Below are 13,666 nucleotides of genomic sequence, written 5' to 3' on the forward strand. Positions count from 1 at the left end.
GCGGCCGCCTGTGCAGTTTGAAAAAGTGTTTTTAGAACAGCCTGCCCTACAGCTGCCTGCTGTTTTGAGTGCACATCTACGCAGTAGTGTTTTGTAAATGTGTGTGTGGTAGACCATGCGGCTGCTCTACATATGTCTTCTAAAGGAATATTCCCAAGGAAAGCCATGGAGGCCCCCAACTTTCGGGTGGAGTGGGCCCTTGGGGGAACCGTTAATGTGCGCTTGGCCTTTTGATAGCAAATCTGAATGCACTTAACGATCCACCTGGCTATACCTGCTTTGGAAATGGGGTTGGCTTTGTGTTGTGGTGAAAAGGCAAAAACAGTTGTTTTGTTTTCCGAAAATCTTTGGTCCTATCTATGTAGTACATTAGAGCTCTTTTGATGTCTAGTGTGTGGAGCATTCTCTCTGCCACTGACTCAGGATTTTGGAAGAACACTGGCAGTTCTATAGTCTGATTGATATGGAACTGTGAAACCACTTTAGGCAGAAACTTAGGGTTAGTGCGGAGTACCACCCTGTTGGAGTGAATCTGTATGAATGGCTCCTGGATAGTTAGGGCCTGAAGTTCACTAACTCGCCGTAGCGATGTGATTGCTATTAGGAAAGCCACTTTCCACGTCAAGAACTGAATCTCGCATGAGTGTAGAGGCTCAAAAAGTGGACCCATCAGTCTGGTGAGGACCACATTTAGGTTCCATTCAGGAGCTGGTGGGTGTCGGGGAGGAATAACTCGTTTGAGTCCCTCCAGAAAGGCTTTAATGGCAGGCACTCTGAAAAGCGAGAGATGCTGCCTGTTTTGGAGATAAGCTGCTATTGCGGACAAATGTATACGAATGGAAGCATAGGCCAGATTGCATTTGTATAGATGTAACAGATAACAAATGATGTTGTGAGTAGATGCATCTAGAGGGTTGATGGTGTGGTCGGCACAATAAATGACAAACCGCTTCCATTTTGCCGCATAACATGCTCTGGGGGTGGGCTTTCTTGCCTCCCTTATGATATCCATACAGTCAGGAGGCAAGTTGAGGTAGCCAAATTCTAAGACCTCAGGAGCCAGATCGCCAGGTTGAGCTGTTGCAGTTCTAGATGCTCAATGTCGCCATGGCTCTGCGTCAAAAGCCTGGGTGTGAGGTGCAGCCTTTGATGCGGTACCACAGATAGCTCTAGAAACGTGGTGTACCATGGTTGGCGTGCCCACGTCGGAGCAACCAGGATGAGTGTCATCGAGTGTTGCTTCAGCTTGCGTTCCACCAGTGTTATTAGAGGTGCTGGGGGAAAAGCGTACGCAAATATGCCTGACCAGTTCATCCATATCGCATTGCCCTGCGACTGTGGGTGTGGAAACCTGGCGGCGAAGCTTTGGCATTTGGCGTTTTCCTTTGTGGCGAACAGGTCTATCTCTGGATGACCCCACCGCTGGAAGTACGGCTGAAATACTGATGGATGTATCTCCCACTCGTGCATTTGGTGGCTGTACCTGCTGAGCAGGTCTGCCATCTGATTGTCCTTGCCCGGGAGGTGTTCCGCCATGAGGAAGATGTTCCTCTGAATGGCCCACTTCCACATGCTCTGAGCCAGATGAGACAACTGTGGAGAGTGTGTACCTCCCTGCTTCTGTATGTAGTACATGGCCGTCATGTTGTCCGTCCGGATCAACACAACCTTGTTGCACAGATGTACTTTGAATGCTTTCATCGCCATGAAGATAGCCATCAGTTCTAGAAGGTTGATGTGCATCTTCCTCTGTTGCGCTGTCCATAGTCCCTGCACTGTGTAGTGGAGTACATGAGCTCCCCATCCTTGGAGAAATGCGTCCGTTGTCAGAATAATCTGTGGCACAGGCTCCTGGAACGGTCGGCCCCTGCAAAGGTTTTGTGGATTCCACCAATGCAGAGAGTTGTATGCATGACCGGTCACCAACACTAGGTCTTTCAACTGTCCGTGAGCCTGATTCCACTGACGTGCTAAGCACTCCTGAAGCGGACGCATGTGTAGCCTCGCGTGCGGGACTATGAAGATGCAGGAGGCCATCATGCCTATCAACTGCATGAACACTCGTGCCGGAAGCGAGTGTTGTGGCCTGAATTGTTGTATCAGCAATTGAATGCTGTTGACCCTCACTGAATTTGGCTGCGTTTTGGCTGCCTGAGTATCTATTGTCGAGCCCAGATACTGCGTACGTGGGCGGGCTGAAGTTGGAACTTTGGATAATTCAGTGAAAATCCCAGATCGTGAAGAAGGTGAATGGTGTGGGACATGTGGGCGGCACACTGCTTGGCCGACTTTGCCTGAATAAGCCAGTCGTCCAGATAAGGGTAGACGGGAACGTTCTGTCTCCGTAGGTGTGCAGCCACTGTCGCCAGGCACTTGGTAAACACCCTAGGTGCCGTTGTCACTCCGAAAGGGAGGACCTTGAACTGATAATGTTGATTCTGAATGGTGAACCTGAGGTATTTTCTTTGTGACGGGTGTAGCGGAATATGGAAATATGCATCCTTCAGATCTAATGTTGCGAGGAAATCTCCCTGACTGAGTAACGGTAGAACCTGCTGTAATGTGAGCATGTGAAAGTGTTCTGATAGAATGTACTGGTTTAGGGGCCTGAGGTCCAGTATGGGTCTGAGGGACCCGTCCTTTTTTGGGATCAAGAAGTACAGTGAGTACACCCCTGTACCTTTTCTTCCACAGGCACGAGCTCTATGGCTCCTTTTTGCAGCATGACAACTACCTCCTGCTGCAATAATTGTAAATGCTCTGTGGACATAGGACGGTGTCTTGGGGGTATGTTGGGTGGAGTGGATGTTAACTCCAGACAATAACCGTACTGGATAAGCTTTCTCACCCACTTGTCTGTAGTGATGGATTTCCAGACTGGCAGGAACTGTTGTAGTCTCCCCCCGACCGGTGTGGTATGGTCGGGGGCAGTGACAAGGCGTCACTGTTTGTTAGTGGCAGAGGATCGGGAGCTGTTGTTTCCGCGACCTCTGCCCTTGGTGCTGTTTCCACGATAGCCACCTCTACTTTGTTTGGTGTAGGTAGTCTGCATGCCCCCTTTATTGTATTGTGTCTGCTGGGACAGCTGGCCTCTGGAAACTCCTCTATTGTTGGAGCGACGAAAGGAACCACCCCTGAACTGCTGCGACTGTAGAGCCCCCATAGACTTTGCAGTCTCAGTGTCTTTTTTTATTTTCTCCAAGGTGGTGTCCACCTCTGGGCCAAATAAGTGATCAGGGTTAACAGGCTGATTTAGTATGGTGGTTTGTATCTCGGGCTTGAAACCGGAGATTCTCAGCCAGGCATGTCGCTGTAACATCACACTTGTGTTAATTGCCCTGGACGCAGTGTCTGCTGCATCCATCGCACACTTTATAGATGCGTTTGATATAAGCTTCCCTTCCTGTATCAGCAACCGTCCCTTGATATAGGTAGGGTCCCCAGGTGCCGGTTTGTATTTCTTCTCAATTCTGGGGTTTATCACCCTTGCCCTTGTGGTCTCCTTAAAAATGTCTTCAGCATGTTTTAGGACACCCTTCACCTTTGGCAGAGTCTTGACAGTTCTCTCTGAGGTTGAGAAGGTGTCAAACAAAAAATCCTCTTCAATAGGGTCAGCATGGAGCTGGACATCATGATTTTTGGCAGCCCTTTCAATAAGTGCATTAAACGCCGCCGTGTCTTCAGTAGACGAGGTTTTCACAGCATAGACATGACTGTCCGGGGCAGTTTGTGGATCTCCTGGGTCAGCAGCGTTTGCCCAGGATTCAGTGTGATCTTCAGGATCAGTGTCTATAGGATAACTGTACTCCTCATTGTCACCATCCCCTGCCTCCACATCTGAGTATGTGGGCGAGATAGGAGCAGTGTCCTGGCCATGTGGTGATATAGGTTCAACGTGAAGAGGTGATGTAGCAGAATCCCTCTTCTTTTTTAATGGAATTTTATATGACTCCATAGGCTGTTCAGGGGCGATCTTTCGCTTGTAAATAGAAAGTCTACCCGTCTCTGCGTCGATGAATTACCTCGACTGATCTTCAAGCGGAGGCTGTCGATGCTTGGTGACCACCTCCGCAGTTGTAGGCTTCGGCCCCGTGGACACCTTCTTGGTCGCTTCGACGGCCGTCCTAGGGGCGAAGGCCTTATGTACCACTTTCGGTGGCAGTGTGAACTGGATGGGTGCCGACGATTTTGGAGGTTTTCTGACCGGCTTCGGTGGCGGAGTAGCCTTCGGTCCGACAGTAGAAGCCTTCTCTTTAATGCGTTTGAGCGAGTCCGACACCTGCTTCGAAAAGGAGGCGGACGGCTGTGTTGACTCGACGGGTTCCTTCGAGCCACCGCCAGTTGTGGACTCGAGGTCTGTACCGCTTCTAGCCTTGTCTGGTCGACGCTTAGGATCGAGAACCTTCTGAGCTCCGAGTCCTTTGTCTGTGTCAACGGCTTTCGGCGTCGACTTCTTTGGGTCGACGTCTTTGACCAGTTTCTTCGGTGCCCCGGTCTTCGGCGCGACACCCTTTAGCGACCTCACCGGGTCGATAACACTCTTTTGCTTCGTCGTGCCGACAGTTCAGAGGTCTTCGAGCTGAGCAAAGCAATACGCACTTTTGGTTTCGATTTTGTGTCCAGTGCTTTCGGTTGTGTAGACACCGATGCTTTCGGTTTCGGTTTCGATCGGTCAACCGATGGCTCGTTTGAAATGTCCGTAGCCGGGCCTTGAGGCGAGGCTGTAGAAGCAAGTGTACGATCTCGGGTAAGGCCATGTGGTGATCCCTTGACCTGAGCCTTATTGAGTGTTTTGGTCTCTGCCCCGTACCAACGGTTGGGCCTAGCTCCTCGCTCGAGCTATCTTCTATGGCCCCAAAGGCCACATCGTCGTCTCCTACCTCGTCGACGACGTCTTCATTATCGACCATTTCAACATCTGCGTCGTAACTGGAGTCGACCTCTGATGCAGGATCAGACAGGTTCTCTCGAACTTCCTGCTCGACTCCGTCATCCTCCTCGGCATCGAAGATGTTCACCGGGTCAGGTGCTGTCTGCTGGGCCTCCTTGCCCGCTGCGCGTCGAAGTCGTATCGTCTTCTTGGAGCGGAACCGAGAACAAGCCATACAGCTGGCTTCATCGTGATCCGAAGACAGGCACTTATTGCACACCGGGTGGACATCGATGTGAGGATACTTGGAGTTGCAAACGGGACATCTCTTGAACGGGCTCCGTTCCATGATGGATCGTCGATAAAGCCTCTGGCGTCGACCGGGCCTTCAGTGTCGAAAAGCCACGCGGCTTCTCTGGATGTCCGGCTCGGGAAGAGAGCAGGAACGAGAACTGGGCACCGATCGCAAAGACAATACCAACGATAACTAAAGGCCTTTTGGCCAAAAGGAAAGTTTTTTATCGATTCCGAACTTGAGTTAACAAATATGCATCCGAACCCAATGGCGGAAAAAAACAATCTGAGGATGGAGTGGATGCCCATGCGCACTGTAATCCAGGGGAGGAGCCACCTATCTCGTGATACTTCGAAGACTCTTCCAGGACAACAATGTGCAATCATCCGGACCCAACACTAGGCGGCGATCTATGCACAGATATGAATTCAGCAGCCCACATGCCTCGAACCTTCCATTTACTCAATCATAAGGATGGATTTAAAAGAATGATAATAGCAATGGAGTGTTCACATGTCACTATGTTATTGATTGCCTATTGACATTTAATCTCAAATGTGCAGAATATACTAATTCAGTATTCTTAGTGACATATTTAGCCATAATTTGTGGGTGGACATACTTTGGCCATTTTCACTCAGTGCAACACAAGTTTGCTCTGCATATGCAAATCTTTTATAATGTACAGTTAATGGGCACCATGCGTTGAATCAAAATGTGTCAAGTGAGTGCCTCGGCAAAATTCTGGTAAATGTATGCCATGAGCTTCATTTTGAGAGTAGCCTGCTTTCTCTGGACAGACCATGTCCCAGCTCAAATATGCATCATTCCACCAACGTCTTTTAATATTGGATGCAACACCATTAGCCTCCCCTGAAAGAGTACTTGACTCCACAATAACATGTCTAATAATTTAGATTTCTATCCCACATTAACAGTAGATTCACTCAGAACCCAACCACAGCAGAAGTACCTCTTAGTTTGGCCAAATTAACATTTTATAAATTGGTGTTTGACTTTGAAGTCACAATGGGTTTTACTGGTACACTGGTATAAAAAAAATGACATACTCATTAATCATCGGTGCAGTGGATTTGTACATTCCCAGTGTCGCTGGTCTGGATTACACACAAGAGAAACTCCTGCCTGAATTAAGGCACCAAAGAAAATGTTTTTTGCTTGAAATAAGGGGATTGTGCAAAATAGCACATGGAAATTCCCTGGGTGACTATACTTTATTCTTATATTGATAGATCCTACATTAGAACGAGAGAGTTTGTGCTTTAATCCAGGCCTGATTTGTTTGATACGTGATATATTATAGAACACTTTGAATTCTGGAGAATATTATTGGCCTCCCTTGTGCTGGGTCATTTATTAACCGTTGGAGATACACACCTTTGGAATTGGGAGACCAAAGTTCATTGGTTCGCGTTACAGAGACATAAAAAATCAGCAATTCATGTGGTTCACATACAGTTGATTTATGAGCCCTGATGATGTCCAATCCGGACGAAATGCGTCGGCTGTAATGTTCTCTGTTTATTTCTTGGATTTGGATTGAATGTGAATTATTCACTTTGATAAAACGGAACCATTGTCGCTAACACTTGATTAAATGTGCTACAATAAAGAATTGTGGTAATCAACATTTGAACCTGAGGAATTATTGCAGAAATAACGGTGCTCCTTCTGCTTAAACTTTGACTGTATGGATTGTTTGGAGCCCTAACGGTAGACTCCGGGAAGTTGAGCGCATGGACCCTTTATAATTGATGGACATTCCAAGCATTGATACTTTTCTCTGTGCTTTTCTTTACACCCATACCATTGTGTCTAGTTTTGTATAATCATTAAATAACTTTTGGTCAACAGAAAGTTAAAGTTCCTCTCAAATTTCCAATGCCTTAATGAAAACCTAAACCTAGCTACCATATACGATCTTAGCAGAAATCCCACTTAATCAGCCATTTCCTGCAAACGTGTACATAATCCTATCCTGCTCACTCACCCTGTCCAACTCCGTCAAATCTCTTGGTATCTCTATCGACAACACACTAACCCTTAACGTCCACATCAAAACCTCTGCTAAAGGGGCCCTCTGCACTCTCCGGCACCTCAAAAAAATCAAACCTTTTATACCTACTGATGACTTTAAACTTGTAGTTCAATCACTTGTCCTTTCACGTATAGATTATGGTAAGGCCATCCTCAACGGAATCCTCAAGGTCCACCTTGCTCCAATCAAAGCTGTGCTCAACCTTGCAGCCAGGCTCATCACCGACTGCAAATGTTTTGACCATATCTCCCCAGCTCTCAAATCTCTTAAATGGCTCCCTATTGAAGGTAGATCAGCCTACAAAACTGCTTGCATCACTCATAAAGACCTCCACCGAAACACTCCAGAGTACCTCTCCAGGAAACTCCTCATAGTAGGCTCCATACGACCTCTGAGAAGCACCAACACCCTCCTTCTTATCCCACCACTGCATAAAAAGAAATACACACAATCACGCTCCTTCTCCGGTAATGCCCCTATCATCTGGAATGTCCTTCCAAAAAGCCTGCACTGTAACCCCTCCTATTTCAGCTTCAAAAACGACCTAAAAATTCACCTCCTGAATTATTACTGGGGATCATAACTTGGGAACTGCTCTTAATCTCCAATCTCACCTTTTTACTTATTGTCAGTAATATTTATCCTTTTCCTGTACATCCTCCTAAAAACTATTTAATTTGTACAGATCCTGACACCCATTAATCTATTATATGTGTATATCACACAGATTGTTTTCACTGTTCTTTTATCCACTTGTATAACATGTTTCGCCAACATAATATTGAGGGTCCTAACCTGTGACATGCACCTGTCTCTCCAAATCATCATGTTATTTTTGTTTGGTAACTATGTGTCCTTCTTCCAACATAATCTTCCTAATTACTGGTGGTGTATAGCTTTTTCCACATCTATGTATTCGTGATTTGTGTTTACGTTACATGTTGTATCACTTTCTTTTTATCTTCGTGTATGCCATTGTTTGCCTCATATTAGCTTCTCATGTAAAGCGCTCTGATACCTCCTGGGTCTAGCCAGCGCTATATAAAAATCTCAAAATAAAATATAAATAAAATAAAATACTCTGTTTTACCAGATGAGGTGGAGTGATACTGGCAGCATGTAAAAGTGTATAATATTTGTAAGAAAGCTGGTTATTAAATGGGAAGGATGCGAGTCCTTCAAAAGTAATACGTTTGCAACCATAAATCTACTGGGAACCACGTGCCCTGTTGTACCATTTGGCTCTCTCAAGGTAGCGAGGCAGATCATTCCAAGACCTACTCTGGGGAGGGGGCATGGACTAGTACCCAAGTCTGTAGGCACACAATAAACACCCAAAAATCATTGTCTAGTCAGTGCTTTTAATTTTTAAAAGAAAAAGTACTTTATTATGCACACACAACTCAATAGCACCCTTTAATGTATAAATGTATGCATGATGGCAGGAAGAAATACCTAGATGACACCCTCTGAACAGTTCACAACCCTAGTGACCCGTGAAGCCTATAACCACACTACCCCCAACATATACTAGCAGGTCTCAACAAATCTACTCGCCCACTCACTATGGTGAGTCAGATTTAATCAGGGCGTGTTATATTTAGGGCCTACTCGCCTCTTCTGGCAAGCTGACAAACAACAGGTGTTCTGTTCACTCACAGAGGAAGGAACATTTAAGATGCCTTTAAATATTGTCACATTTATTCCGTGTTCAGAGACAGAGGTCAAAGGTCTGTTTACATTTACAATGACTTTTCTTTCTAGAACTCAAGAGTTCGATGATTTTGTAAAGTGACTGTCTGAAAAACATGCTGTACAAAAAGTGTGAAATGAAAGGCTGTAGGAAGGCAAGTTTTATTTAACACACATTCAAATAGCTAAAATGTGAACTGCACAAACATTTGAAAATACATTTGAGTAGTTATGTTATATTTGCTGAAACCCAATATCCAAAGGTTTTTGTTTATACATTATATACTTTTACAGGTAAAACTGCATGTTAGTGGGAACGTTTTTGGCCACATTTCAATGGGAAATGTGCTGTCTGTAAATAATAGTGCACTACCACCTCATGCTTTGGGAATATATTTATTAAAAGTGAGCTTTTAAAGATGAACTGAGAAACACTCCTGCCTCTGCCCTGATGGCAATGCTATTAGTGAACTAAGATGCAAGTCAGGGATCATGTGTACCCTATATGTGGGCTAGATTCTTATTATGAATAGAGAAAACGTTTAGTCTTAAATCAAACTAAATAGGTTGTTTTGTACAGCAGGAATGCTGATCGCACATATTGGAAGGTGCTTTCACAGGTTATAATGAAGAAAATGGGGCTCTTGCAAAATAAAATAATTTGCCTAGGATGACATAACGAGACCAGTTTATGGGTAAATTACATTACAGTTAGGTCAAGTAGATTTTTCGAGGCCTGTGCTGGAGACCATAAAATGGGGTGTAGTTATCAAAAGCCATGTCTACTGGCTTCAACACTGTTGTTTACACCATAATAGAAGCAGAAATATGTTATAATAAACCAACGCCACACCATTAAAATCACTAAGGCTGGTACCATCTTACAATGGCATTCATTAGGATGTGTACTGATTCACTGTTAACTTGCGAATGTCAAAAAAGAATTTCAGTGACCTTCATTAAAACATATAACGACTCACTATTAACTTGACATTGTCAATAAAGCATGTCCATGATTTTTATTACGACATGTAATGATTCACTGAAACTTTGTCAAATAAGCTTTTCAACTTTTAACAAACAGGCACACAAATCTTGTTTTTTTACTTTTTTTACATTTGGTAGAAAACAGTCTTCCAATCCCTGGACAGGTATCCCTGCACTTTAAACCCTTTAGGGAAAAGTCCAAGATCCGAGCATGGATGTTATATGTAGGTTATGGGGCATGCTTTCCCTTTTAAGGGAAGTGCACAAGCCACTTTCCTACATCTGCATTTTTTCAATCCCCAGGTTTTTAAATTATTGTATTTTTAAAACTGATTATGATATAGACAGGTTATGTTGAATAAGATGTTACAAGTCATAGAACTTTTGGCCTAAAAAATGCAGAAAATCACCTTGATTCACTGTAATGCAAAAATATAAATTTTTATAACGTTTACAAAAGTCTCGGCGGAAGGTTAAGTTCAGCCTGCTTGGTGGATCTTTCGCCCACAAAATGCGCCTCTATTTCATGACTTTTTTATTGCCCCATTTCATTGAAACAAAAAGCAATCTTGACCTACTGGTCCAACATTTATAGTTGTGTGTTTGCATACAGTTCAAGAAAATATTTATATTGTGGGCACTCACCAGGCACGCACAGCAGAAAGAGACACACAGTCCGCACAGCCATTTCTGCAAAGCTTCTTGGAGGGACTTAATGGGACAGGGTACAGTCTATGGAAAGAGAAGAAGAAAGATGGTTAGCTTGAGAGTCAGTTAACTCCTCTCTTTGAGTAATCTCAAGCTGCAGTATGAGACTTAATCTTGACCATGCTGCCCACAGCAACCTACAGGAACTAAAATATGTGACCTATTGCCTAAAGAAACCTGGGGCCATATTTAGAGTAAAAGTGGTGGAGCGCGGTGTTCGCCTCCATGGCTTAACGCTGAGCTCCGACACTTCTGAAACGCAGGCCTCCACCATATTTACAACAATATCGTGCAGCCCTGCGCTAGTGCAAAATTTAGCTCCCTAGTGCCAACGCAGGCACCCTTGCACCATAGTGCAAGGGTGCTTGCGTTGCAGGGGAAGATTGTTAATGTACACCATCTTTAAGTGGCGTTTTGAAACTTCTATGTGTGCTGCTTAATGCAGCACACATAAAAGTTGCAAAACGTTCTTTCTTTAAGGATTGTTTATGTGCAGGAAGAGACACCTTCCTGCATATAAACAATCAATGGCGTTTTGCTTTGTCCATGTGTGCTGCACAACACAGCACACATGGAAACAGCAAAAACGAGGAGAAATTAAATATTTCTCCTCCTTTTGGGTAAGACCAGGTCTTAATTTTGGAGCTAAGTATAGCGTAAAAGGGTGCCTTATTTACAAGGCAGCATTAAGCCACGTTAAGTGGCTTATCGCTGCCTTGTAAATAAGGCAAAGCTCCTATCTCCACCAAAACGTATTGAAAGTGACGTGGTGATGATAGGGACTTGTAAATATGCCACTGGTTTCAAACGTCCCACAGGGTCTGTCGATAGCCACATCCACAAGAATTATGCAGCAGTAAAGGACCAGCTTCTGTGGCAGGGTTGACCCAATTGTGGGATAAGAAAAGAAATTATGTTGCATTATGTGTCACATTCTGTGACAGTATTGTCTTGCTATTATGTCATTCCAACAAACCTTGATACATGTGTTAAAAAAAATAACAGAAAAAATGAAACGTTTAACTTTCATTTTTTTAAAGTAGGCAGTGGTCCCGAACTTTAAAAACATTTTCTTTACATTCTCAAAGAGGTTCCTTGGGGACCCCTTCCTGTTTGCAAATGACTTACCACTTCCTCTGAGGAGCTGGTAAAGCATTACTGTTTTGCGACTGGAATTTGATTGTAAAACATTAATACGCTCTATAAGGGATAGCTGTTCGGCAGGTAGGCCCTCAACACTCCAGTTCCAAATAGCGATACCTTATGATTTCATAACCCCATTTAGCACATTTGTACACGCCCTTTAGTGATCACAAATCCTATGATTTAGCTCATTGCGGGCTTTGTGACTGCTTAATTGTTTTGTACATTTAGCCCTTTATGTTCCCTGAGTGTCCTCCTGAAGTAACTGCTGTTAACAACAATAATGTCTGTGGTGTAACATGAATTTAGATACTGAATCAAACAAGTTAATGACAATCAACATCTTTTTTTGACTTACACACAAATTGTAATTCTTTTCATGTTGTAGACATCCCAATTCATTAACTATGGATATTAAAAATTGCCTTGGTAAAAGTCCCACCTCATTAATACCAGTTTAACATTCGACTACAGCAATCAACTGAAAGGGTTTCTGTTAACATTTTCAGATGGTCTGCTGAAATCTGCCAATTATGCATAAGAAGCTGGAATATGTGGCTGTTGCAGCAAATATATGTTTACGCGCAAAACACATTTGCTGCACATTTGTCCATTCGATCTGACCGTAGATTACCCATGCTGCAACCCTACAGCTTTTACACGCCAGCAGTGAAGGAAAGCAAATGATCCCACTCTGCTAAGGACAGCTACTTATAACCTCCGTAGTTTCCTGAAGACCACCTCAGAGCTCTAAGTTGCTAAACCCAAGAGGCCATATTATCAAGAAAGGGTGGTACATTATTGCCACTTTTATCGGCAGGAAACTGCCGCTAAAGCGGTGATAATGGGCTTGATAATATGCCCTTGTGAATACCAATAGAAGCCCAGATTCAATGGGTATCGCCCTTTCCTGATAACATGGCCCCAGGAACCTACAAAGTCACTTTTCCTCAAGTAGTGTATGACTGACCCTACTCTTGAATTTCTAGGAGTAAAAGGGCTATACACAACTTCTGTGTCTATGGATTCTAGTCCTAGGACATTTATTGAATGCCTGTTCTGTTTTATATATGGTACATGATGACACCAATGACACCCAGGGCCTATATCAGGTTGATGGGTCTCTCTATTGGACTGTGGAGTTGGATGCTTCTCTCCTGAATACTATGTCCCTCTGTTATCTCTACTGCAGATAGCACTGATGGGCCAGCAAAGTGTAAAGCTAGCAATGCTTGCCATGTGCATCAGATCTATGAGAAAGAGGTGAAAGGGCAAAACTCAAGGAACATACTCTGGCTCCTATCCTCACCTTCTCAGGCCACACCCCGGTTGAAAGAATGGTCAAACCCCCAGAGAAAAGCAAGGTAAAACCATGATTAAACCACGCTTAACTGTGATTTTCCACTGTGTGCAACAGCTGAGTGCCATGCCCAGCTCAATGCAAGTTAAATAATTTAGAGGGTGAGGGCGAAGGAGTACTAAAAGCCTTGACAACTCTGTTGGGAATTCTTAACGATATATGGAAATATCATATAGACAAGAAGTTGGGACAGGAGTCTTGGTCTTACGCACTGTGTGGATCTGTTGCTCTCACTTGTTCATTTTAGGTCTGGCTTGAATACAGGTTTATGCTTTCAAAAGTCTCATGTTTTCCAAATTCAAATCCCCATAAAAATGCAATTCTCATTCTCTTTTTGCTTCCATTCACCATAGGACACAGCAGTGGGTCAGCCTACTTTATCTACTGCCTGTCTTGGACTGCGAGTGCCAGCATTTACCGTATTCGCACCCTGTGCATAGGTGCCCGAAAAGGAGTGTAGCTCAGTGCCAGTGCTGATGTGCCTTGGCTGCTGGATCACTCCTTTAATTAGATTTTTTTTATCTTCTGCATTTTTTTTTATATTACAGACGT

General features: G+C 44.1%; 1 protein-coding gene across 1 annotated transcript in view; it reads right to left on the minus strand.

The window, feature by feature from the left end:
- The window catches only part of MFAP2 (microfibril associated protein 2), a 184,789-nt gene that overhangs the window by 58,896 nt on the left and 112,227 nt on the right, over nt 1-13,666 (minus strand). Inside the window, exon 2 of the mRNA XM_086921923.1 lies at nt 10,549-10,635. Coding sequence (XP_086778049.1) covers nt 10,549-10,591 — 43 coding nt within the window. The 5' untranslated portion in view covers nt 10,592-10,635. The remainder of the gene's footprint in view (nt 1-10,548; nt 10,636-13,666) is intronic.

This window comes from Lissotriton vulgaris, chromosome 5 (assembly GCF_964263255.1).
Source record: "Lissotriton vulgaris chromosome 5, aLisVul1.2, whole genome shotgun sequence".
NCBI classification, from domain to species: Eukaryota; Metazoa; Chordata; class Amphibia; order Caudata; family Salamandridae; genus Lissotriton; species Lissotriton vulgaris.